Source organism: Pinus tabuliformis, chromosome 4_1 (assembly GCF_031772625.1).
Source record: "Pinus tabuliformis cultivar Carrire ecotype Pingquan chromosome 4_1, CPIR1, whole genome shotgun sequence".
NCBI lineage: Eukaryota > Viridiplantae > Streptophyta > Pinopsida > Pinales > Pinaceae > Pinus > Pinus tabuliformis.
This window is the reverse complement of record NC_142303.1, coordinates 600,432,940-600,460,376: the sequence shown is the minus strand read 5'-3', so window position 1 is coordinate 600,460,376 and position 27,437 is coordinate 600,432,940. Positions and strand designations below refer to the sequence as shown.

The 27,437-nt window shown below is 37.3% G+C and overlaps 1 protein-coding gene across 1 annotated transcript; it reads right to left on the bottom strand.

Annotated features, from left to right (window-relative positions):
• Window positions 1-5,152: 5,152 nt before the first annotated feature.
• LOC149177423 (disease resistance protein CHS1-like) lies at window positions 5,153-5,605 on the bottom strand. Its single transcript, XM_089421745.1, has one exon. It carries the CDS (start codon window positions 5,603-5,605, stop codon window positions 5,153-5,155), a length of 453 nt encoding a protein of 150 aa, XP_089277871.1.
• Between the last annotated feature and the right edge of the window lie 21,832 nt (window positions 5,606-27,437).

The window sequence follows — 27,437 nt, the reverse complement described above, 5'->3', positions numbered from 1 at the left end:
TCCTGAAGGATGTTCCCTTTCTATTACATGACCAATATTGCTTTCAATTTTTGTGTCAGTCCCTTTTTCTGTAATCAATAAATCTATCACTAAAATGCAGATACATTTTGCTCGAAGCCTTGTACTAACGCTCATGTCTTTTTCTCATTTGACTCTCATGATTGGGCATTTCATCACCCATTTTAAGAACCGTTACCTGCTTTCACATATTGTCTCAATATTCATTTTTTTAATCTAATAGACTCAAACTGTGGAGTGCAAATACTGCTAAACCATGGAAGCTATTTCACAGTTCACTAGAGGATGACTTAAATCTGAAATCCAACCCTCCAGTTGGCAGTGATGTATTCATATTACAAGGATACCCACCATGGATATCTCTTCTATCAAGGTCATGTTGAAAGTTGGCTTGAAAGTTGAAACTTTAAATGCAACATAGAGGATTTATTAACCCTTCAGATTATTTTTAATGGAAACGTAGCAATGAGATGTGTGAGGCCAACAGAGGTGAACAGTGGAATCTATTTAATAATTTAATTATAATTTATGTGTATTGTAACCTTGAATTTATGTGTATTGTCTCTGTTCTAAGACTGGCATTTCAACAGTTTGTTCATTTTTTACAGCAGTTTGTTCATTTTTTTTACAGGTTGAGGTAACAATGTTCATGGCTCAATCAAAGGCAGCAGTTAGGGGGCAAAGGAAGGGCAAGAATGTCATGGGTAGAGATGCCCTTCCTCCCCCAATATCATCAAAGTCTGCTGCAAGTAATGTTGAGGGAAGAGGACTTAAAGACAATGATAAATATCCATTGTGGAAATATGTCACAAGAGAGGATGGGCCAAACAACAAGGGAAAGGGAGGAGGCAATGTGCAATGGAAATGCAACTTTTGTAACATTTCTTTCAAAAGCACATATTACCGCGTGAAATCACATTTGTTGGCTTTACCTAGTTGTGGGATTGGATCTTGTAGAGCTATTACTTCACAAAAGAGAAAAGAATTGGAAAAGGAGGCCAATGTTGGTATGGAACATGTGGCACTGGCTTCAAAATCAAAAAACCCCAAGAATGAAGACCCCCTTCCATTTTTGAGGAAAGCCACCACCAAATTTCCATTTAAGAGTTCTACTTCTACTGGGGGACAAGCATCAAAAAGAAGAGCACTTGGTCCAATGGACAAGATTTTCCAAAAAGAGAGACGGGAAGAGCTTGATCTCACCATTGCCTTCTTCTTCTATCAAAACTTCATATCATTTAATGTTGCACGTTCACATTTATTTGTTGAGATGTGCCGAGCTCTAACTCAAGGGGCTCCAGCAGGGTATGTGCCTCCTGGGTCAGAGAAGCTGAGAACCACATTGTTGACGAAGGCAAAAAAAGAGGTGCAAAAAATGCTTGAGCCTATTATGGCATCATGGCCAACATTTGGGGTTAGCATTGTTTCTGATGGATGGACAAATCCAGCACGACACCCAATCATCAACTTCATGGTGTCTTCCTTGAATGGTCCAGTTTTCATGAAAGCAGTGGATACACTTGGTGAATACAAGGTTGCACAATTTATGGGTGAGTTATTTATTAAAGTTGTTGAAGATGTAGGTGTTGAATCTTGTGTGAAAATCATTACAGATAATGCACCTGTGTGTGAGGCTGCTGGCATGATTGTGGAAGCTAAATATCCACAAGTGTTTTGGGCACCTTGCATTGTCCATTCATTGAACTTAGCACTGAAATCGATTGCTTCTGATGTGCTTTGGATTGGAAGCATTATTGAGGATGCAAGACATATCCGTAACTTTGTGCAAAATCATACAAATGCCCTCACTATCTACAAGGAGTACAGAAATCTATCATTGTTGAAGATTGCTGATACACGGTTTGCATCTTCATTCATGATGTTGAAGAGGTTGAGGGAGGTCAAGACCGCTCTTGGGTCCATGGTTATTTCTGAGTTTTGGTCATTTTGGAGAAAGACAGATCAGGCAGCCTCTAAAAGAGTGAAGGACACGGTACTAGATGATGCTTGGTGGGAGAGGGTAGATCTAATTATTCGGATCATGGACCCTATCATCTATTTGCTTTGAGTTGCAGACACAGACAAACCCATCCTAGGAGAGGTTTATGAGGGATGGGATTCCATGATTGAGTCTGTGAGGAGCATTATTCTACAGAGTGAGTGCCCCAGTATGAGACATCACCAGAGGCCTTCTGCGATACCATACATGATATTCTTGTCAGCAGATGGGACAAGAATTGTACACCTTTACATTGTTTGGCTCACTCATTGAACCCCAAATACTACAGCTATGAGTGGCTGAATGGTGGACCTTCCCGCAGATTCCCTCCTCACATGGATGGTGAAATCTCACAGGGGAGGAAAGAGGCATTCAGGCGGATTTATCAGGATGGTGCATTGCTTGTTGAGGTGGAGGATGCCTTTGCAGAGTTTTCCACTGGCACTGGTCGATTTGGAGGTTATGATGTGATTAGAGACAAGGGGGTTAAGAAGCCCTATTCTTGGTGGGCAAATCATGGGGCAACAAGCCCTCCTCTTCAGCAGTTAGCCATGAGGCTCCTCTCTCAGGTGACTTCATCCTCTTGTTGCGAGAGGAATTGGAGCACATATGGAAATTTGCATAATGTGAAGAAGAGCAGGCTTGAGCAGTCCAGGGCAGAGACAATGGTGTATGTGCACACCAACCTTCATCTTATTTACAGGCAGAGGGAAGAGTGGTTGAGGGGAAAGACAAAGATGTGGGATGTCTTTCCTGATGATATGGGTCTGGACACCACTGTTGAGTTGGCATTGGCCAACATGGATCTCAATGATCCAGTGCTAGAGCCTGTTAGATTTGATGACTTAGAAGGGTCAACCTCCACACCAGCAGATGCAGAGGCGAATATGGATACAGGGGAGGAGGAGGATGCAGAGGAGAGCAGTGGGGACCATGATGATGAGGACAGTGATGTTGATTGATGCCTTGAGGCTTGTATACCTGTAGTTGTTTTATATTTTCTATTTCTATTTGCCATTAGCATTGCACCAACACTACCTATGTAACACATTTTGATTTGATGACTTAATGAGAAAACTACAGTTGTCAGTGTGTTTATCTTACTATCTTGTAGTTGTAAGTTGTCTTTCAGTTATGAATTATGAATCATGATTTAAATTTTTAATAGATTTTAGATGATTTATCATTTATGTGACCAGTACCACTGACATTTATTTGAATTTTGTATGTACTATGCATGCTAATAGCTATAGATGAAGATCTATGTTTGAAATCAATAAAGTTGTATCATTAATTAAAATTTGTGTAAGAAATATCTAATTTTTAATATATATATATATATATATATATATATATATATATATTAATAAAATAATATATAACGTGTCCTAACGTGTCCTGTTCCGGGGGGTCAGCGTGTCCGAATCCGACACCACGAATCTCGAATCCCCGTGTCAGGTGACTTAGTTGAAAACACATCTGCCCCCCTCATTTGACCAAACAAGTCATCTATCCTTGGCAGAGGGTATTGATTTTTTTATCGTCACTCTGTTCAACTAGTGGTAGTCAATGCACAATCACCAAGACCCATCCTCCTTAACGAAAATCATAGGGGCTCCCCACGGAGATATGCTAGGTCTTATGAACCCCAAGTCCAATAGTTCCTTTAATTGGATCTGCAATTACTTTAGCTCTAGAGCTAACATATGATAGGGTGCCTTTGCAATAGGCTCAGTGCATGGTTTAAGGTCGACGGTGAAATCAATTTCCCTTTTTGGGGGTAGCCGGGGTAGTTAAGTTGGGTCGACACTTTGTTTAACCAAATAATGTTACAAATATTAATCCAAGAATCTTAATCTTAAGATAGGAGAACTATCTTAGAGCTTATCATTTTGTTGAGATCACATTTCATATTAGGAAGCTAACTAGCTCGAGAGAATCTCTCAACTAGTTAGGCCTTAACAACCTCTTGACTGATAAAAACATACTCCATGTAGCGCCTAAAAATCTAACAATAATGACCAGTATACTCATCATACACCTAGACAACTAGTAGTTACCTATTCTATCAATTTCATAGTCAAAATATTTCATATATATAATTTACCTTTGTTTAACTTTATATCTTTAAAATAAATCTAATTTTTTTTATCAATTTAAAAATATTCAATAAATAGTCTTTAGAGGTTATATCTCTACCATTACTTATTAATTACAATTAAAATCTAAAATTATATTTCAGAATAAACACTAAACCAGTTTCAAAATGGACCTTAACCATAGTTTTTCCATAATTCTCCCTTTAATGTTTTATTTTTCTTACCTAGTATTCTATGATAAACTTGTAAACTCTTTTCTGACTCTTTCTGTATTTGACAATACTATGTTTTCCATTTTTCTTATCAATACATAATTTGAATTGGAAACTTAGTTATTCCAGGGTTTTAGTCTCATGGAGACGGTAGCCATCCTTAGTTTCTCTTTCACTCTTACATCTTTGATCCAACTTCATTTCCTTGTGCAATGATAATTATTTTAAGAGAACTTCATTTTAAAAAAATAAGATGATCCTTTCAACAGAAATTCGCCATAGATGGTGAAGCCTCTCACCAGAACTTCTAACATCATGGTTTTAAACAACACTCTCTATTACAAGAAATATGCAAATTCAAAATGTCAAAAGAAATAGGTTGATAAGTAAAAATGTAAGGAAAGTACATAATTTCACATACCTGCAACTGCAACATTTTTTTTCTATTTCAATTGCCAAACTAAGGCGTAGTGGCTTATCCGTTGTGCGTAGATCTTGTCTAGCAATACGCCGTGCCAATTCCCTGACTTGATTTTGCATTATAATTTTTGAACTACGCTGGTGTAATACTGGTGGCAGTCTTAAATGCCTTCCTGCATTTAAAATTTCAATATCGTTTTGAGATTCCACCTTGTTGTTGAAGTCTAGAAGGTATTTTTGACGGAGACTTTTGATGCAGTCCCGAACGTCGTTATGATAACCTAATACCTCTAATACTCGAACTGCTAGTTCCACGTCTTCTCCCATGAAGAAACAACCCACGTCCAAAAGCATCTCCTGTTGTTCCATCTCCATAGCTTTGTAACTCCATTTTAGTTCATTAATTACAGTGTCTGCTTCCATGAGTTGTTGTCCTTGAGAGAAATTTCCAACTGTCGCTTCCAATATGTTTGGTTAAGTTTGCCAGCAAGCTGTTCCCCAAAAACTTTTAAGCATAGAGGCAATCCCCCGGAAATTTTCAAAAACCCCTCTACCGATTCTTCGTATCCTTCAAATGGATTTGATTGATGGAAAGCATGACGGCATAACATCTCTCGGGCATGGTTCTGTCTCAATGGCTTTACATCATACAACAAATTGTTTTTAAATGAGCACCTCAGTATATCTTTATCACAAGATATTATGAAGATCAGACTACCAACCTCTACAACATTCATATCCAGTAAACATTTTATTTTCTCGCTGTCATCCACCCCATCCAAAACAATCAAAATTTTTAATCCTTTTAGACTATTTCGTAAAATAGTCCTACCAATATCAGTATTCAGAATGTCCATATCTTTGCCCAGCAATCACGAAAGAGTTGCCGCTGCAAATATGTTAAATCGACTTTTTCTCTGACATTAAATAAATAAGAAGCCTTGCTAAACTTTGAACGTCTCAAGTTGAACATATGGTTCGCCAGAGTTGACTTCCCTATTCTGCTTACTCCGGCAATCCCTACCACTTTTGTGGAGCGTTGTTTTTGAATGTGATCATCCAAATCCTTCAACGCCTGATCGAGTTCAACTGGGTGAGTAGCGACCTCTAAAGGGTCCCATTTTACTTGTTTTGTTACAACGTTTTCAATTACCCTCACAAACTCCCCGTAGTCACTTTCTTTCGATTTGAATTGCAGACCTCAAATGCAAGGAATTTCTTTTTAAATATCTGAAACCCTCAGAATGTGAAACGACAAATCAAACTCCATAAACTCAGTGTCCTGACATCAAAATGCCAAAATAAATTAAATAAAATAAATAAATGCACGCTAGGTTCTTCCCCCATCGAGCAAGCGAAAAATAAACTTTGAAGCGAAATCGACAAGTGTTTCTAAACTATAGAAAATAAATAAATGCCCGACAAGTTCTAAACCCATGGAGTAAGCGAAAAATAAGCCTCAAAGCAAAATCTACACACGTTTATCTCTTATAACCTAGCCTCAAAGCAAAATCCACGCACACTTCTCTCCTAAAACCTCTGAATGACGAAGGAGACAAAACCTTTGACGTTTTTCATCAAATCTTTTAAGTATGTAAATTAAAACTAAAACTCTTTTGAAAACTAGTCAATTTAAGTTTAAAAATCTTCACAGTGCAGTGCAGGGAACAAAAAAATGAAAATTCATCTTATATGTTTTTAAATTTCTAAATTTATTAATTTTTATTTTTATTTCCTAGAATTTAAACAAATTAACAAATTAAAGTATAGTATACACTCCTTTTTCATGATCGTTCCGCTAAGCTCCAGGATAATAACTCGTTGGAAGATACAACGGTGAGTTTACACTCTGAGTGGCGAAGAAATAGTATAACCAATGCAACTGGACGTGCAAGTACAGATTAAAAAGCGAAGTCGACTTTTTTGAAGATTCATTGAGTTTTTAGTTCCATTTATTTAACCACTGAATGTCAGAGCATTACTAATGGAATGTCGTGGAAGTGATTTAATTGATCAAATGTACATGATCATAAAGACTCAAACTCACTAAGCATAGCTGGACATATAACACGCACATTACTGACACACTCAAACTCACCAAGCATAGCTGGACATATAACACGCACATTACTGACACTTGACTGACAACTGAATTTAATTTTCTGAACAACTCAAACTAATAACTCATCTTAACTCATGCATGTGGGTAGTTATCTCCACAATTCCATGACACTTGACTGACAGCTGAATTTAATTTTCTGAACAACTCAAACTAATAACTAATCTTAACTCATGTAATTATCTCCAACAATTCCATCCCGTTAACAATGATAGCTAGTTAAATGGAAGTGGAGTTACAAATAGACCTCACAGGTCGAGGTATATAAAATGAACAAAAAAATGAAAATCAAGAACTCAACTATCTATCGAGTTCCAATGTCACTGCTCCTTATCATGCTTCACGCAAATGGTTGAGCTCCGACAACTTCGTTTACGGATCTGGAGAGCGAATCTAGAAATTTTATACATTTGTTAATTGATCTCAAGTTCATATGCACAACACATTGGCAAAATCGATACAAGCCACTGATTTGGCTTTACGTAGGGTGGATTAACGTTGCTTTGTCCTCTTATTAGCATTATTATTATTATTATTGTCAAATCCAACTGTTTCTCCATTTTCAAGTTGTTAGAAAATTATATATTACAGAGCAATGGAACACATAAAATATTGCAGAAATATAAACAAAGAAAACACATAAAACAAGAGAGACACAGATATACGTGGTTCACCCAATTTGGGCTATGTCCACCACAAACAACCAATCCTTCCTTTCTATTATCCAGCAAAATGAAGAGACACAACCTATAGCAGATCCGTTGTAATATCCTCTGTTTTCTCTCATAGTCTCACCTCTTTGCTTCTCGCTCGGAGAATACACATTTATTACACAGCCTCAATACAATGCCCTCATATGAAGAGAGGGGTTGCCTTTTAGGGCAAAAAACCCTAAACTAAACATAAGTTCTACCGTTAGATTATCCGCCTAATGAACGGCTCAGATTGACTAGAAATTACTATACTTTTACAAGGCAATTTTACATCTGTTTTTAGCTTCAGGGGCACCCGCTAAGAGGGGTGTACAAATTTCCTGGGGTATACATCCGGCTAAAATAAAGACCTTTGAACAATCATGCTCCACATCCAACAATCTCCCACATGGAGAATGATTGTAGCAACTCCATCGCTGCTTCATTTGTTGGACAATGACTCCTCTTTGGACCTGGTTGTTTCTCATCTTCATCGTCATCCTTGAAGACCAATTGAAACTGAGCATATTCTCAGTTTCTCCCTGGTTACAACTTTTGTTAGCATATCTACGGGATTTTGGCTAGTGTGTATCTTTTCCAGCTTCAACTCTCCATCTTCCAACACTGATCGTATGAAATGGTACTGGAGCTGTATGTGTTTAGTCCTAGAATGAAATGTTGAGTTCTTTGCAAGATGAATGGCACTTTCGCTATCACTGTATAACTTGCCCATATCATGCTCCTTACCCAATTCACCCATAAACCTTTGTAACCAAATCATTTCTTTACTAGCCTCTATAGTAGTAACATACTCTGCTTCTGTTGTTGAAAGTGCAACAACACTTGGGATTTTTGAAACCCAACCGACAGTTGTTCCACCAACAATAAATACATATCTTGTAGTGCTCCTCCTATTATCTCTGTCGCCTGCCATATCTACATCAACATATCCCTGTAGAGAAATGTTTGAACCACCAAAGCATAATGCTTGATTTGTGGTACCTTTCAAATATCTGAGAATCCATTTCACTGCCATCCAATGTTCTTTTCCTGGATTGTTCATGTACCTGCTTACAACTCCCACTGCATGTGCAATATCAGGCCTTGTGCAGACCATTGCATACATTAAGCTTCCAACTGCTGATGCGTATGGAACTTTAGACATAATCCATGTCTTCTTGGGTCTTTGGGCACATTTCCTCACTAAGTTTGAAATGGCTAGCAAAAGGTGTACTAACTGGTTTTGCATTGTGCATATTAAATCTTTTCAACACCTTTTGTATGTACTCATTCTGAGACAATGTTAATTTTCGATTTTTCTTGTCTTTAGTGATTCTCATACCAAGGATTTGTTTTGTAGCTCCCAAATCCTTCATTGCAAATGAATTTGCCAATTTTCTTTTGAGCACATTTATTTCCTGCATGTTAGACCCTGCAACAAACATGTCATCTACATACAATAACAATATAATATACCTGCCATCATTTTTTATTTTCAGATAAACACAATGATCAGAGTGACATCTAGTATAACCTTGTTCAGACATAAACTTGTCAAATTTTAGATACCACTGCCTTGAGCCTGTTTTAAGCCATACAAGCTCTTCTTCAACCTGCACACTAGTTTCTCCTTCCCTTTCACCTCATATCCTTGTGGCTACTGCATATATATCTCTTCCTCTAAATCCCCATGGAGAAAGGCTGTCTTTACATCTAACTGCTCAAGATGCAAATCTTCAACTGCTACTAGACTTAAAATAGTTCTGATTGAAGTCATTTTAAAAACAGGAGAAAAGATTTCATCAAAATCAATACTTTTCTTCTGTGCAAACCCCTTCACCACAAGTCTAGCTTTGTACCTCTATTTTCCTCCATCTTCTTCCTTCAGCTTGTAAACCCATTTATTCTTCAATGTAGTTTTTCTTGCAAGCAACCTGACTAAGTCCCAAGTCTGGTTATGCATTAAGGAGTCCATCTCTTCTTCCATGGCTACCTCCCACTTCTTCCTGCTTTCAACCTGTATTGCTTCTTCATAACATTCGGGTTCACCAGAATCAATCAACAATAAATAATATAATGAAGGAGAGTATCGTTCGGGGGATCTACTTATCTTGGTAGATCTTCTAACACCACTTTCAGGTGTTTGGGGTGCCTGTTGCTGTTGTGGTGGTTGTTGTTGTTGTGGTTTTTGATTATTATTATTTTTAGGCACCTTTACTTTTTCAGTGATTTCATCAAGAACTGCGTATTCCTTGTTTTCTTTTTCCTGTTTCTTTTCCTGCAACTGATTTTTATACAAGACCTTTTCATTGAATATTACATCTCTGCTCCTAATGATTTTGTGATTTCGTAATCATATAAGCGGTAACCAAAATCATTAACACCATATCCAATAAAAGTACATTTCTTTGACTTTGCCTCAAGCTTTGTTCTATTTTCTTTATCAATATGGACAAAGGCCTCACAACCAAAAGGCTTTAAAAAGGATTAGTTTACCTTTTTACCTATCCATGCTTCCTCTAGAACACCACCATCCAAGGAACTTGAAGGCCTTCTGTTTATTAGATAAACAACAGTATCTACAACATCTGCCCAAAACTGTAAAGGCAATCCTGCATGCAATCTCATGCACCTTGCACGCTCCATGATTGTTCTGTTCATCCTTTCTGACACACCATTTTCTTGTGGTGTTCTTGGAACTGTCTTCTCTCTGCGAATTCCATGCTCTAAATAGTACCTATCAAACTCTTTGCTGCAATATTCACCTCCATTGTCTGATCTTAGACACTTCAATTTATTTCTTGTCTCAATCTCAACCAAAGCTTTCCATTTCTTGAAAGTATCAAATACATCAGATTTATTCTTAATACAATAAATCCAAGTTTTTTTAGTTGCATCATCAATAAAAGTAACATAATAACAAGAGCCACTGAGAGATGATACTTGAGCAGGTCCCTATACATCTGTATGCACAAGCTCTAATTTTTCGCTCTTCTTTTCTTTCCCAACTCTGAGAAATCTGACTCTCTTCTGTTTTCCATAAATGCAATTTTCACAGAAGTCCAAATCAACATTCTTCAACCCCAGCAACAAATTCCTTGAGTGAAGAATCTTCATCCCCTTTTCACTCATGTGTCCGAGCCTATGATGCCATAATGTTGCATCTGCTCCTTTGGAAGTTAAAGCATTAACAGAGTTAGAAATACTATTGCATAAATACAATGTACCAACCTTTTCGCCTTTTGCTATTACCAGGGCTCCTTTGGTGACCTTCCAAACTTTATCTATGAAAGTTGTCACACAACCTTCATCGCCTAACTGCCCTGTTGAAATCAGATTTTTCTTTAGATCTGGAACATGCCTTACCTCCTTTAATAGCCATTGGTTTCCATTCTACTGTTTTACAAGAACCTTACCCATTCCAACAATTTTATAGGGTTTATCATCACCCAAATGAACTTGTCCAAAATCTCCTTGAACATAGTCATGAAAGTATTTCTTATCAGGTGTGGCATGGAATGAGGCCCCTGAATCTACCACCCAGGAATCAGTAATATTTTCGAAAGAAAGAATCAAAGCATTTTGTAACACCTCACCTGTCACATTTGCTTCATGATTGTTTTCTTGTTGTGCATCTCCTTCTTTTCCCTTCCGAGATCTACAGTGTTTCTTTAGGTGTCCTTTCTTTCCGCATTTCTAGCACACTATCCCTGATCTGGACTTGGATCTGCCTTTCCTTGATTTATTGCGATATCTTGAGCTCTTTCCTCTTTCCATTTTTCTTCCCCTAGACTCTGCACTCAAAGCATTACCCGATGTCTCACCGGAGCTTTTCCGTCGCATTTCCTCGCTAAGGATAGCACCGACAACATCATCAAACTTTAAAGTACTATATCTATAAACATAGTTACTCTAGGCCATTACTAAACCATTCCAACTTTCTGGTAATGAGCACAAGAATAACATAGCTATAACTTCATCATCAAAGTTTACCCCTACAGAACATAACTGACTTGTAACAGTATTAAAATCATTTAAATGGTCTGCAACAGATCCACCTTCTGACATCTTCATATCAAATAACCGTTTCATAAGAAATACCTTGTTTGAGGTCGAGGGTTTTTCATATAGTTTCTCCAACGCCTTAATCAAACCCTCTGTCGTTGTTTCCTTCGAAATGTTGAAGGCAACCGACGCTACGAAGCACAACCGTACTGTTCCAAGTGCCTTTCTATCGAGAAGGTTCCATTTTTAATCTGTCATACTCGTCGGCATCTTTGTTTTTCTGCCCAATGGTAAGTATAGATCTTTCTAACACAGATAATCTTCCATCTGCATCTTCCACAGCGAGAAGTTTTGGCCGTTAAATTTCTCGACCCTAAACTTACTATCTTCTGCCATTGCTCCCACTCGAACAAGGAACCCTTCTTTCCTGCGAGTTTATCAGCCAAAGAGACCTTCGGCTCTAATACCAGTTGTTAGAAAATTATATATTACGGAGCAATGGAACACATAAAATATTGTAGAAATATAAACACAGAAAACGCATCAAACAAGAGAGACACAGATATACGTGGTTCACCCAGTTTGGGCTACGTCCACCACAAACAACCAGTCCTTCCTTTGTATTATCCAGCAAAATGAAGAGACACAACCTACAGTAGATCCGCTGTAATATCCTCTGTTTTCTCTCATAGTCTCACCTCTCTGCTTCTCGCTCAGAAAATACACATCTATTACACAGCCCCAATACAATGCCCTCATATGAAGAGAGGGGTTTCCTTCTAGGGCAAAAAACCCTAAACTAAACATAAGTTCTACCGTTAGATCATCCACCTAATGAACGACCCAGATTGACTAGAAATTACTATACTTTTACAAGACAATTTTACATCCGTTTTTAGCTTTGGGGGCGCTGCCCTTGAACCCCCGCCGAGGGACTGATGGCCCCCGGACCCCCCAGCTGAGGGACCGCTAGCCCCCGAACCCCCCTGCTGGGGGGATCGGCTCCCCCGGACCCCCGTGGGGGGGGGGACAAGTCCCCCCCGCACCCCCCCACGTGGAGCCGTGTACAAACTTCCTGGGGTATACATCCGGCTGAAACAAAGACCTCTGAACAATCATGCTCCACATCCAACACAAGTCTCCAATTCAATTCACCAAAATCAGAAACTGTTGACAATTCAATTTGTGCCTGATCCAAATGTTTGTACAAAATACAAATTTCCTTGGGCGCCATGCTTATCTATATATACAATTATTTATCTAATTTTTTCTCAACTGTGTAAACCTGTGCTGCATCCACAGAGATCTAGGCATAACAACTATGAACCCAATGGGTTGACTCTTCCCGATATTTGTGTTGTAATCTATGTTAAAGCTTCCGATCTCCTCTTTGTTTCTAATGTAATCTGCGTGGAGGAACTTTACAATGAAAACCTTCTACCACTGTTGAAGAAATGGAATGACGTCTTTTGAATTCTTGCACAATTACTTCGAAGAAATTGTTCATTAATGTTTGGATTAGTGTTATTTTGACATGTATTACGCATATGGTATTGGATGATGTTTGTAGCAACAAACTGAATAGAAAGGGAAAAAATTACCTCTGCTTTTCAACAAGTTGCAGCTCATGGTCTGACTGTTGTTCGTACATGGGCTTTCAACGATGGAAATACATCTAGAGCATTACAAATTTCTCCTGGAAATTGCAGAAGATCATCGTATGGGTATGGGTGTTAATATATATGAATGCAGAGACTAGTTCTCTTCGCGAGATCAATGTCGTTGTGGCCATTTCCAGAAGGAATACGTTTTTTTCAGCATCATCCGAGGCTAAAACCACCATGAGGATCTCCGCAGGGGATTGTAAATGCGCTTTTGGACAGATTTCAGAAATTCCTTAACTACCTAGATCTACATTTTTTTTAATCCACATGTGTTGATATGTAATTTGTTTGGATTGCAATGAATGGGCCAATCGTATCATAAATCTCCGATACAATCATAAATTTCCTGAACCACACGCAAGGGATACAAAAACTGTAACGATGGATGCAATTACAGAAGATTTTAATATGAAGAAATATGGCAAGGAAATGCCCAAATGAATCGTACTTGGACAAGCCTGACCTGTAAAATAGATCTTCCAAAATATGAAATCAAACTGAGTATAGGAAGACTATCAACATTAAAATCGAAGGCACAAACAATGAAATGACAAGACGCAGGAAAACTCAGACGCATCGAACATAATAATCATGTCATATCCACTTGTGACAAAGGTTTATTTAAATAATGTTTAATAAATACGTTGCTTTTGTAAATTTTTATGGACACATATATGGTTAATTTTTTATTTTTATTTTTGTTTTATAGGTGTTGAAATCTTTTTATAATTATCCACAAAATTATAATGAATTACGTTGGAAATTGAGCATAGTTAGGATATCGATCATAATAAATTATTGTGCATGGAAGACATATTGGTGTTGGCTTGACTAATTCTGTTGTACAACTATGGGATTCTACATCTAACAGACAACTAGGAGCCTTGAAAGGTCACCATACACAATTTTAGGGTATAATGTAGTAGATATTTAACAAAGCTAGTCATGCATCCATGGGCCCATAGGTCTCAAGTGTTTAACTAAGCTTTGATACCAAATGTAGGGACCAACCCTATAGATATATTTTTTTAAAATACTAAAAATACAACCATAAGAAAATAGCATTGGGAATTAAAAAATTATTAAGAATTATATAAAACTTTCCTGAATTTTACTTCATTGAACATATCATCTAATTTACATGTAATGAACTAAAACCATAATGAAGTCATACAAAAAAATATTATAACAACATAGGTACCGTTCATCAGGAGATGAGATTCAAATTTGACTTGCCGCTAATTGCCCTCCTTTGTTGTCGATCGCCCCCAAGTGTGACTGTCGACGTGCTTGATCCAAATGCAATGACCCACCGGTTGACCTTCCAGCCTACTTCTTGGGTACTCTCCTTCCCTGCAGACCCTCGAGCTGCAATGGGGTTGTACAATGGAGGAATGTATTAGCTACTAGAGGAGAGCACTCTTTGGCTCAAGAGTCCCCTCTCTAAAGTCTTCTACCTCACCAAACTCACTATAGATCGTAGTCACTACTCTGACATAGTCTCATCCATCCAACAGTAGGGTAAAGAAAAAGTCCTCTCTCCCATGGTCCGCCTCTTCTTTTATAGGAGTCCTCATAGGTGACACGTGGCATTTCATGCATAATTAATTATTTTTGATAATCCAATAGTTTGATTATTCACCCACCCATATGTCACTCTCTAATCAAGGGTCTCCAAAATTATTTACTTAAATTTTAATTTAAAACTAATATTTTTCCTCACCTCAACAAGATTCCTGTTTCTTCTCCTAGTTGTCTATTGATCCCCTTTTTACTCCTTAATTGTGTTCATTACTAAAGTCAATTGATAAGTCAAGATTTGATCCCCTATCTACTCCCTAATCTAGGTCAAGTTATCTCTTAGATGAATATTCTTATGTTGGTTGTTGCCACATGAAAGTTCTCTAAATTTCTCTAAAATTTAATTTATTAATCTTATTTTAATTCACTATCCTCCTTTTAATTAGGTTTAACTATTTTAGGATTAATATTTATCCTTACATTTATGTCCCTCTTGCCCCCTTTAACCTAATTAAACTACATTATTTCTCTAATATTTTCCAATATGGAAAGGTAGAGTTTTTTGGGTAAAATATTATATTTATTCCTATGATCCTTTTAACCCGAGTTTTATTCTTGATTTAATTACCTTGGTTTCTAACATCATTTACCCTTGATGTGAATTTACTTGGTTTTCATATCTTGATATTATTTATTAATTTATTTATTTTTAATGATTCCAAGGGTGCCAAGTTTTGGTCGTGCCCTTCAAGAACTTCCCTTGAAGTTCCAAGGGTGTCACGCCTAACAGTCTATTTATGATGCCAAGGGTGCCAAGTTGGTCGTGTCCTTCAAGAAATTCCCTTGATGTTCCAACGGTGCCACGCCACTTGCCCTTCAAGCATTCAATGGCTACGAGGGGAAAGTATAGGTGCAATGACAGAGACCACTATCATCTCTTATGTTCCCTGCTATAGTGAGACTAATGGTGTTGGGGATCAAGGAATCTGCCTTGATGCGCGCCCCTCAGTAAAATTCTCATGAGCGACCCAACTTTGGGACTTGCTCCCATGACATCGTGATCTTCAAGGCGAAGGTGTTTCAACATTTCCAGCCCAAGTCACGATGGGAGTGCTAGTCGGTGAGATTAGGGACATTGCCCCACCCCTCCCATGCAGTTCCATCCAATTGTACAACTCCATCACCCATATGTGAGTCATTCGGCCAAACAACTAATATGTGCCTGCAACCACTAACATATCATTAGCATATAGATAAACATATATAGCATGTTTCAAAATTGACTTAGAATTTCAAAGATAAAATAATATAAATTTTCATCAAACCAGGTGTCGTCAACTCATCATATGCGAGTGCCTCTGGTGGTTTCCTGCCATACTCAATAATCATCAGTAACAATGTTTCTCAGTGTTAGTCATTGTCATAATAGCATCATCAACATCACCTAGTCATTCACATCATTGTTCATTGTGAACTAGAACTAATGTAGGTAGGTAACATAGGGGACACATCCATCATGGCTATCATCATCATAACATCAATGGAAACATACATATCCATCAAAGCTATCAACATCATAACATCAATAGAAAACATACCTATCCATCAAAGCTATCATCATCATGATATCAATAGAGAGCATACATATCCTTTACTGCTATCATCATCATAAATTCAATAGAGACCAAACATAACCATTTATGCTACAATCATCATAATATCAATAGAGAACATGCATAACCATTAATGCTACAATCATCATAATACCAATAGAGAACATGCATAACCATTAATGCTACAATCATCATAATACCAATAGATAACATACATAAACATCACAACCACTAATAATAGAGTCATGTGTCCGGATCCTCAACTTGAGGTCCTCAAAGAATAAAGTGTGGGCCTTAGGGCTAAATAAATGTTAATGTCATATCACTGTCAGTCGACTAGAGCGGGGCACTACAACAACATTAATATTACAATGGTAACTTACATTTCTTTAAATTATAGCTTCATCTTTCAGATCAAACAAAGATTTGTGAAGCAATGTATGTAAAAGCCTAGTTGTGATCTTAGTTGAAAATTGACCAAGAAAATCTCCAGTTTGTCGCCTGAAGGCAAGGCATTTCCTAAATAACATTATATATATTTATGACCTGGAAGGTATTATTGGAAGTAAACCAGCTTGACTCCTCAACATTCTCACAATATCAACAACAATAATTGCATGACATATCTAAGTTTGATTTTTTGAGCATCATCTCCATGATTCAATATGTCCTATCAATTAGCTAGAACTCTGTTGAATTGAATAAAGGATAGCTGACAGTATGTTTTCACATGTATACCGAGTTCTTATATAGCTATTACATTACCTTCATCTTTGGCATCTTGGACTAGGGGTGAAAGCATCTCATTTTTGGCCTTTGACCATGAAGTACAGAAGCAGATGTGATAGCAAAGATATCTAGTCATAAATGGGAATGTGCACTCTACTTAGTCTTCGATAAACCCTTACCATCTGTTGGGTGAATCTATATCCGAATCTCTGGAGGAATACAAGAAATATTTTCTTCCAACGATGTGGTTTCAGTAGACAGTGTTCAAGCCTTCACGATTAATTTTACAGTCTTCACCGAGGAAAGGAGATGACTATAGTAATCATGTCCTTTCTCTATGTGATTGAACTTGAGCAATAATTGATGACAAATTTCCTCCATTTCAGAAAATTGGGAAAAGCTATGTGTCATCTCATCTTCATGCAGAAATGGCTACTCCTCTTGCCTATTTTCAAGAAGGTTGTACATGTCAAAGGTCATAATTAACTGGTTGCAGATGGCTCGATGGGTAAGGTTTCTTTTCAAGTATTCAGAGGGAGCTATGATTCAGAGTTGATTTATTCCTTAGCCCTAAGGTCTAATATAATGAAGAAGTTGTTGATCCAAACATCTTGTAAAAAGTATTTAAAATGCTATAATTCATCTTATTTCATGAAAGACCGAAGTCTGGAAGCTTCGTTTGGCTTACTATGAAGCAATTTGAGTTATCTCTTCAATGAGCAATTTGTGCACACCTTCGTTGTATATTACAGAAGAAGATTCCGAGAATCCAGTATTTCAAATACCATTTTATATGGTACATGTTTGAGTGAACACATATCATGATGAGCAGGTTGTCTGATGGATACACTGCACCCTGGAAAGACAAGTTTAGGCTCTGGTCTCCCTGAGTAAGAGGGAGAAAGACTAGTGAAATATTTTCTTCATAGAGAAATGCAAGAAGCAGAGGATTGCTAAGTGCTACCAAGATCTCTGTTGAAAACCAAAATGTTTGCTATATAGATACCTCTATATTTTGTTAGATGGAGCTATGAGGCTCCTATTGATCTAGTCTTAACTTTCAGAAAGAAGCTTGGCACTATTCCCTATATGAAGGGATCTTTGGTTAAGCTTGAACATTGAGCTCTCGGAGCTCCTGGGGGCTTGGGATACTTATTGAGCTATGAGCGACCATAGGGTGAGTGATTCACCTTCCCTTGTTGATGCATTGTGTACAAGGTAAGTGGTTCACCTTCCCTTATTGATGTGTTGTGTATAGGGTGAGTGGTTCCCCTTCCCCTGTGACACCCCATGGTGGCTGACATGTGTGTAGGGTGAGTGATTCACCTTCCCCTACGATTGCAGACACGTTTGTAGGGTGAGTGATTCACCTTCCCTTACTATTGACGACATATGCATAGGATGAGTGGTTCACCTTCTCCTATGGCATATGAGCAGGATGTGTGGTTCAACTTATCCTGTGGATACCCTAGTGAGAGATGCCAATGGCCATCTGTTAACATGTCAGTGGGATGTGGTCATCCTTTTCCCACATGTAGGATGCTCATTCCCTACGATTGATGGTTGACATGTCGGTGGGACGTGGTTCATCCTTTCCCCATGTGTAGGATCCTTCCTACGATTGACTATTGTGACTTGTGTATGTAGGATGTGGTTCGTCCTTTCCCTACGTATGATTGTGATGTGTGTATGTAGGACGTGGTTCGTCCTTTCCCTACGTATGATTGTGATGTGTGATTGTAGGATGTAGTTCGTCCTTTCCCTACTTGTGGTTGTGAGAAGGATGTGATACATTCTTTCCCTGCTATTGATTCAGTATCAACCTACCCATGTAGTCCGGGACACATGGGAAGTACCTCTCATCTTGCCAATGAGTTGGAAAAAGTGATTAGGGACCATAGCACTACTGATGGATGCATCGAGTACTGTCATACTCCCTAGGACTAGGATGCTTGGTGTTCTCCAACTTGATCAGGGATCAAGTCTGATTGAGGTTTTACCTTTGGACTAACTTTTGTCAGTGGAGAGTGGTTAGGTCTTGTGACTCACTCTTGATCAATTCTTCTTCATTACTACTTCAGTGTCCAACAAAGTATAGCAGAGCAAAGTCGAAATACAGAGATAGTTCATGATGGCATGATGATCAATATCATAGCTGTTGGTTTTACAAGTGGAATTCTCCCTAGTTGAGAGGGAGTGTTAAAATTGGAAACTAGGGCCAAATCCCACTTTCAACAACTCATTTGATGAAGATAGTTACAAATCGATCTAAAGACTGTCAAATTTGGATATTTAAAAGTGGGTTTTTTAATTTATTATCTCACATAAAAATTATCGAGGTCAGCCTTATCTCTATGTCGGCTCAACTAGTCCAATAGTCATGTCTCTTGATGCCAATAAAATTGTATATATAGAAGAGTCCTCCACCATCATTTAAATCATCAAAGAGGCAAGAAATCTCATCTGATCTTGGCTATAGGAAAGGATCTTCTCGTGCAAGGGTTAGAAGATTGTGATTGGGTTTCATTTAATGGTGATTAAGGGCTACAGGGACCCATTGTAAGGTTGAGTAGGAGAGAGCATGTTTAAGGGCTTCTTGTGCTTGATTGAAGAGGGTTCTTCCTTAGTTTGCTGGGCCGCAGGCTCTATCCTATTGCAAGGTTTGAAATCCCTTATTTAGAGCAGTCTACAAGGAGCCGTAGCCCTGTCCCTGACTTTGCAGAAAAAGATCGACCCCTAGATCTTCTCTCTTGAGGTTATTGTGAGGCCTCGTCTTGGGTAGGAAGCTAGGTGCTTATTTGGAAGAGTGTTGACTCAGGAAATAAGCCACAAATTTGCCCAAGTATTCTATGGACTTAATTTGACCATCCCTAGGTCCAACAAAGTGAAGCTCCATGCCTATCTTGAAGAGCCACAGTTGTATGAAGACATTTTAGAGCTGCCAAGTAAAAATGCAGTGAGTTGTAAGCAGCCCTAACCTACAACAGCTTGACTTCATCTTTCAGAGGGAAAATTAGTATGTTTAAGAATTACATTTTTGGGCCATTCATTTAACATCAATTTGGCAAGTCAATGTTCTCTCTCTCTGTTGAACATTTGATATTAATAATAAGAAGAGTTGATCAAGGGTTTTCCCCATCATGGGGTTTTTCCCTGGCTTGAGCCATATTTTGTGTTCTCTTGTCTTGGCTTGTCTTCTGCATTGATCATTCATGTTCTTTCTTCAATTATTGTGACTCATATGATTGCTAATGGAAATAAATGGTTTGATAAATGGGCTAATATGAATCATTGAAGCAACTGTCCTATGGAAAGAACATGTTAACTCAAAAGTAACAAATTGTTTTCCTTTGCCACATGATCAAAAGTTGTTGGTCAAAGGAAGACGACAACGAGCCTCTTTGATTGGTCGAATTTGCCCAGCGAAATCCATCATAGGAACACCTTCGGTGTAAATATATGTAAATATGTTTTTTCTTCACTAATCATTTTAATTTGAAACAAGAAGAGTTATGCGAGTTGGATTTGGTTGACTTATTCTTCTCCTCAGTTTATTCCTAGACAGTAGGGACAAACTTATTCACATTAGTTCTCTCATAACCATGGAAGAAAATGTGGAAGACATGGCTTTTCCTCTACATGAAGGTTTTTAAGAATCAACTTGGGGAGAATAGATGACTTTTTACTATCACATCTTCTTTTTTGCAACTTTAGATTATATTTTCTCTCGCATTTTCCCAAACATTTTGTAAAATTATTTTCTTGATTTTCTCCAATGCTTTATATTTTCAACTAAGCGCATAAGATTCATGGTGTCATACAACAACATCATATGCAATGTCACTGAAATTATTATGGTTTAAAATTGCATTCTTGTATGTCGTGTTATAAAATCACTGATTGTTGCGCACATGTTTCTTTCTATAGAACTCCCCTAGTCTTCCCATTCTAGGGTTTTAAATATTGGTTTTCCAGGAGTATACTTACATTAAACTATTGTTTCTTGATTTAACTTTATTTCTTGGGTATATCTTTTTTCCCTATGGTATTTGTCAAATATAAACATAATTTCTTGGAAAATCTATAACATCAAGTTAAATAATCTATAAAGTTATGTCAACAACTTTCGATGTTTTTGTTCAAATTCAAGATTTAAAAATATTTTGGAACTTTTGACCAATATATTGGAAGTTCGAACCTCGTGTAATTACTAACATATTATTTGGCTCTTTCTAGTCATTGTAGCACCACTAAATTCTAAAATGATAAAAACATCTAATAAGAAATAAAACAAGGATTGGCATTAGAGAAATTTTGAGGTCTAAAATGAGCCTCCTAAGGAATTTTATAAAATAATATTGAAAATAACATTAGATTACATCATCAAATTTTAGAGGAAAAAAAAAGAAAAAAACTACTTTTCAACTCATATTTAAACTTATCTACCTATGGTTTTACTCAAATTTTGAGCGAGAGCATTTGTTGGATGCATGATTTAATTCCTCACCCAATGAGTACCCATGTTGCATATTTTTGATAAACCCTGCTCCACGAAAAATGAGAAATACTTGAAAAAATATGATTACAATCACATTTTTCATGTATTTCTCTTTTTTTCGTGTAGTAGAGTCCATCAAAAGTATGCAACATGGGTACTTCTTGGACGATGAATTAAATTCCGCATCCAACGAGTAATCCCACTCGAAATTTGAGTAAAATCGTAGGGAGATAAGTCGAAAATACAAGTTGAAAAAATAGTGTTTTTTTAAATCATTTTACTTTTTTACTCCAAAAATGGTGGATCATCCCCCATGGTTGACATCATCATCTTGAATCCTATTAGTTCTTATAAAGTTGATTTTGGTTGTACATTTTTGTTTTAAGGCCCCATTTTAGACCTCAAAATTTCTCTAATGGGTTGAGTTATCGATCCTTCAAAATCATTTATTTGGTGTGAATTGTGCCCTAACATTAGCTATACGCAATTTAAATCTAGAAGATGTAGGCATACGTTTGAAATGCATGTGCAACTCAAATTGGGTATATTGTAAATGAGGAAAAATAATCTTTAGATTTCATATACAACCCTTTTATGGTGCAGATGAGAAAGAGAGGAATTTCTTGTGGTTAATGAACTTTATTCTTGTTTATCATGGAAGTTTGGCATTATTAGAGAGAAAAAAGATCCAATTATCCCTAAAAGATGATAGATGTGGAAGTAATCTAGATATCAACATAAGAAATAAAGACAGAGGCCATTGGCCTATCAATACATTGATGGGATGACATGGACAACAATGATGGTTTGGATTTACATTTCTAGCTGATATTTTTTATGATAGTGCTACTTAGAGAGACTTGAGAAACACAAGCATTCATATTAAAATGCTTAGAGTTTAGGTTTTGGAATTTTTAAGACGTATTGTATTTTGATTGTAGGTTTAGTGTTATTGGTATCCACCAATTTTGTAAGGGCCTTTCAATTTAAACATGATATGTAATGTCTCAACATCTAGTTAACATGACCAACTAAATATAGGCACATTAATATCTGCCATCATAATTAAATACCTATATTTGTTTGTCCTTGTTGGTTGTGTTTCAATTTTATGTTAGGACTTGGGAGTCCAACTATTGCCTTGTATTAGCCATGTGGACAAAAAAATAAATTTCTTTTTTACTTTATATTTATACTGAATCCTTAGGTAGTGGAGGGATAATAGATGGCAACAAATGTTCCCTATTAATCTCATGACCTAATTCTCATTGAAAAACATGAGTTGGGTATATGGTAACCTCATTGGATCATTGAATTTATTTGAAGAGAGCTATTAGTTGGATTATAATATGGTGGTTAGTTGTGCAATTTGGTGGTTTAAAATTGAACCACTTAAAGTTTTCGTTATGGATGGACCCCCTCCACAAAGATGCAATTGACAAATTCCAAGCTTCATGTCTTATATTTCCTATTGGGCTAGCTAACCTTGCTTTAGATTGTGAATTTACCACATTATACTTTGAAATCTACCTAAGTTTCTAACCTAGTTCAAATATATAACTTTATTATGTCTTGTAATATGTTATTTTGGTGCCATTTGATAAGTCATAGAGCATGAGATCACTTGTTGAGTTAATTATATTAACAATCCATTTTTGAAGCAACTCATATGAAGTCAGTCTTGCTCTATTGCCTTGGTGAGTGAATAAAACATCAGGCCAACGTGTCTTCAATCTGCGAAATTTATTTGTATAGAGTTATTGTTTTATTGTTGAGGGGGATCCATTACAAAGCAAAGAAAATGTTCTTGTCATATTCTCTTTAAGCACCACTCAAACTTGAAGACATAAGGCAATAGTAATTTGAGAGGACAAAAGACATTGAATTTTCTTGTACTTAATCACTGAGATTTTATTGTTTAGACAATAACTTGGTAATTAATCTCCATTTCAAGATAAAGTAGATCAATGTGATACACTCAAGATTCACCATTGAGAATCTAATCATTAGGGATTAATTCAGGTTCCACAAGTCTCCACATAGTCCCATGTAACTGGAATAAATATAAGTTTTCTTTTTTTTGTTGAATTTTTGTAGCTATTTTAATTACATTTTCTTGATGTCGATTTTTCAAAAAAATAGAAATTTTGAATTTTGAAAAATTAAATTTTGGCTCCAAAATATCTAGGTCAGCCCTCCTAATCAAGTCAGTCCAACTTCTAGAGACACCTGTTAACGCCGAGATTATACAGGCACTACAAAAATGCTCAGGGCGAGGGCTATCACTCTGATCCTCACCCACTCCGTTCTAGTTGTCTCCCAACAACAGGCTATTGGGGGGGGGGGGGGGGGGGGGGTAGTCCCTATGGAATGAAGTGAAGAAAAACAAGTTGAGAATCAACTTACTTGGGAGATATGGATGAGTGGCCTAGCCACTTGGTTGAATTTAAGCAAGATTATTGATTAAATTAGTTTTTTCTATTATGAGACCAGTGCCTTAATCGAGTCACAAATTCTTGCTTCTTATGAATTGAAACCAAATGACCAGATGGACATGCGCTGCTTGAATGATTGACTGACCTATATGATATGCAAATCCTAGGACTTATGTGAAATGCAATGATCTCGGTAAATTTAGTTAAATGCCTAGTCTAAGTGTAACCTTCCTTTAACTATTTTGAAGTTGGGCTCCAAGGTAGGTTGTGGGAAGGAGGCTAACAGGAAGTAGGCTAGGGCCTGATTAACAATACCTTTTGTTAGGCTTCTATCACCCGATGTCTCCAGTGCTGCAGAGATTATGGCTCTGATGACTGCAAGGACACCGTGTTAACCACCGAAGAGTTGTTGAGGCCCCTCAAGCTAGATAAGAAGGGTTGACTTCTATATCTATCAACCTAGCTTATGCTAGGAGGTAAATTATTAATGCATGTCTAGATCTAGGATGCTTATGCAAGATAGGATCTTCAAGGCCTTCGACCTAGGGTTTTGCTTTAGTTTCATTACAACAATTAAATCATTAATTTCTAGGCCCTAAAATCATATTCTAATTGGTCAAAATCGATTAAAATTGCAAAATCTATTTTTTCACAAGTTTTGGCCACTTGGGCATCTCTAATTTGACCTTGATCTAACATTTTAACTTGCTAGAATTGACTGCATAACTGTGAAATTCAAGTTTGAAATATCTTTGAAGCATATAATTGACAAGGACTAACAATTTTAAATTTTCAGTTCCCCAGCAAACCCTAGGCCTAAGGCCTTGAAGATCCTGTAGTGCCCACTCTGTTTCCTGACCCTAATACAACATTATCTTAGACACTTTTTCTTCGAGGACCTCAGATTGAGGATCTGGACCAATGACACTATTATTAGCGATTGAGATATTCATGGTTGTGATGTTTATGAAAGTTTTCCATTGATATTATGGTAGCATGAATGGTTATGTATCTTATCTATCAGTGTTCTGATGATTGCAATATTAAATAGTTAAGTTGGTCTCTATTTGAAATTATGATGAGGGTAGTAAAGAATATGTATGCGCTCTACTAAAAACATAATGAGGATAAATTTTATGGATAGGTATATTTCTACGATGTTACGATGTTGATAGCTTAATGAATATGTATGTTTCCATTGATGATTATTGATGATAGCCATGAGGGATGTGTCCCCTATGTCACCTACTTCCTTTAGTTCAGACTTACAATGGACAATGATGTGAATGACCAGGAATTGTTAATGATGCTAGTATGATAATTGACTAACATTGAGAAACCTTATTACTGATGATGATTGAGTATGGCAGGACACCATCAGAGGCACTCGCATATGACATGTCGATGACACCTAGTTTGATGAAAATTTATAATTACTTTATCTTTGAAAGTCTAAGTCGATCTTGGAATCTGCCATATATGTTTAACTATATTTTGATGATATATTAATGGTTGCACGCACAGATTAGTTGCTTGACCGAATGACTCACATATGGGTGATGGGGTTGTACAAGTGGATGGAACTACATGGGAGGGATGGGACAGAGTCCCTGATCCCACCCACTAGCACTCCCGCCGTGACTTGGGCTGGAAGGGTTGAAGCACCTTCGCCTTGAAGATCACGATGCCATGAGGGCAGGTTCCAAAGTTGGGCCGCTCATGAGGACAGGTTCCAAAGTTGGGCCGCTCATGAGGACTTTACCGGGGGGCACGCATCAAGGCGGATTCCTTGATCCCCGACACCATTAGTCTCACTATAGCAGGCAACATAAGAGATGATAGTGGTCTATGACGTTGCACTATATTTTCCCCTCGTAATCACAGGATGCTTGAAGGGCAAGTGGTGTGGCACCCTTGGAACTTCAGGGGAATTTCTTGAAGGGCACGACCAACTTGGCACCCTTGGCATCACAAATAAACTATTAGGTGTGGCACCCTTGGAACTTCTAGGGAAGTTCTTGAAGGGCACAACCAAACTGGCACCCTTGACATCACAAATAAACTATTAGGTGTGGCACCCTTGGAACTTCTAGGGAAGTTCTTGAAGGGCACAACCAAACTGGCCCCCTTGACATCACAAATAAGCTATTAGGTGTGGCACCCTTGGAACTTCTAGGGAAGTTCTTGAAGGGCACAACCAAACTTGGCATCCTTGGAATCATTAAAAATAAATAATAATAAATAAATATAAGCAAGGAATGAAAACTAGGTAAATTTACATCAAGGATAAATGATGATTAGAAACCAATGTAATTAAATCAAAAATAAAACTTGGAATAAGGAGGATCATAGGAAGAATTAAAATAGAGTACCTTAAAAACTCTACCCTTCCCATTTTGGAAAATACTAGGAAGATTATGTGGTTTAATTAGGAAAAAGGGGAAAGACAAACATAATGGTAAGGATAAAGATTAATCCTAAACTAATTTAAACCTAATTAAGAAAAGGGGAAGGTGAATTAAAATGAGAATAATAAATTAAATTTAGAGAAATGTAGAGAAGCTCCATGTGTCAACAACCAACATAAGAATATCCATCTAGGAGATAACTTGAGTTAAATTAGGGAGTAGATTGGGGATAAAATCTTGACTCATTAATTGACTTCACGTAATGAACACAAATTAAGGAATAAAAGGGGGGAATAAAGAGACAACTAGGAGAATAAATAGGAATCTTGTTGAGGTGAGGAAAATATTAGTTTTAAATAAAAATTTAAGTAAATAATTTTGGGAGACCCTTGATGTGAGAATGACACATGGGTGGGTGAATAATCAAGTTATTGAATTATAAAAAAAATAATTAATTATGCATGACATGACAAGTGTCACCTATGAAGACTCCTATAAAAGAAGGGACAAGCCATGGAAGAAGGGACTTTTGGGGGAACCCTATTGTTGGATGGATGAGATGTTGTGAGAGCAGTGATTACGAAGCTATAGTGAGTTTGGTGAGGTAGAGGATTTAGAGAGGGGACTCTTGAGTCAAGGTGTGCTCTCCTCTACTAGCTAGTGCTTGTCTCCATTGTACAACCCCATTGCATCTCGGGGGTCCGCGGGGAAGAAGAGTACCCAAGGAGTAGGCTAGGAGGTTAACCGGTGAGTCTTTGCATTCAGATCAAGGGCGTCATCATTCACTCGCGGAGGTGACCAGCTACAAGGGAATACCAGCAACAGCAGAGCAAGCGGAGTCTCGCCTTCTGGTGAACGATACATATGTATTTCATTACTATTGATCTTAGTTAAAGGTATGAAAATGTTATGGTATGTTTCCTGAAATGAGTGGTAGGAATATGTATGCTAAATAAATTTGAATTTCAATGCGTTTCTTTCTGGTTGTCATTGTTGTTTTAAAAT

Coding starts and splice junctions, on each gene's coding strand:
- LOC149177423 (XM_089421745.1), bottom strand. CDS start 5,605: ATGGACATTCTGAATACTGATATTGGTAGGACTATTTTACGAAATAGT.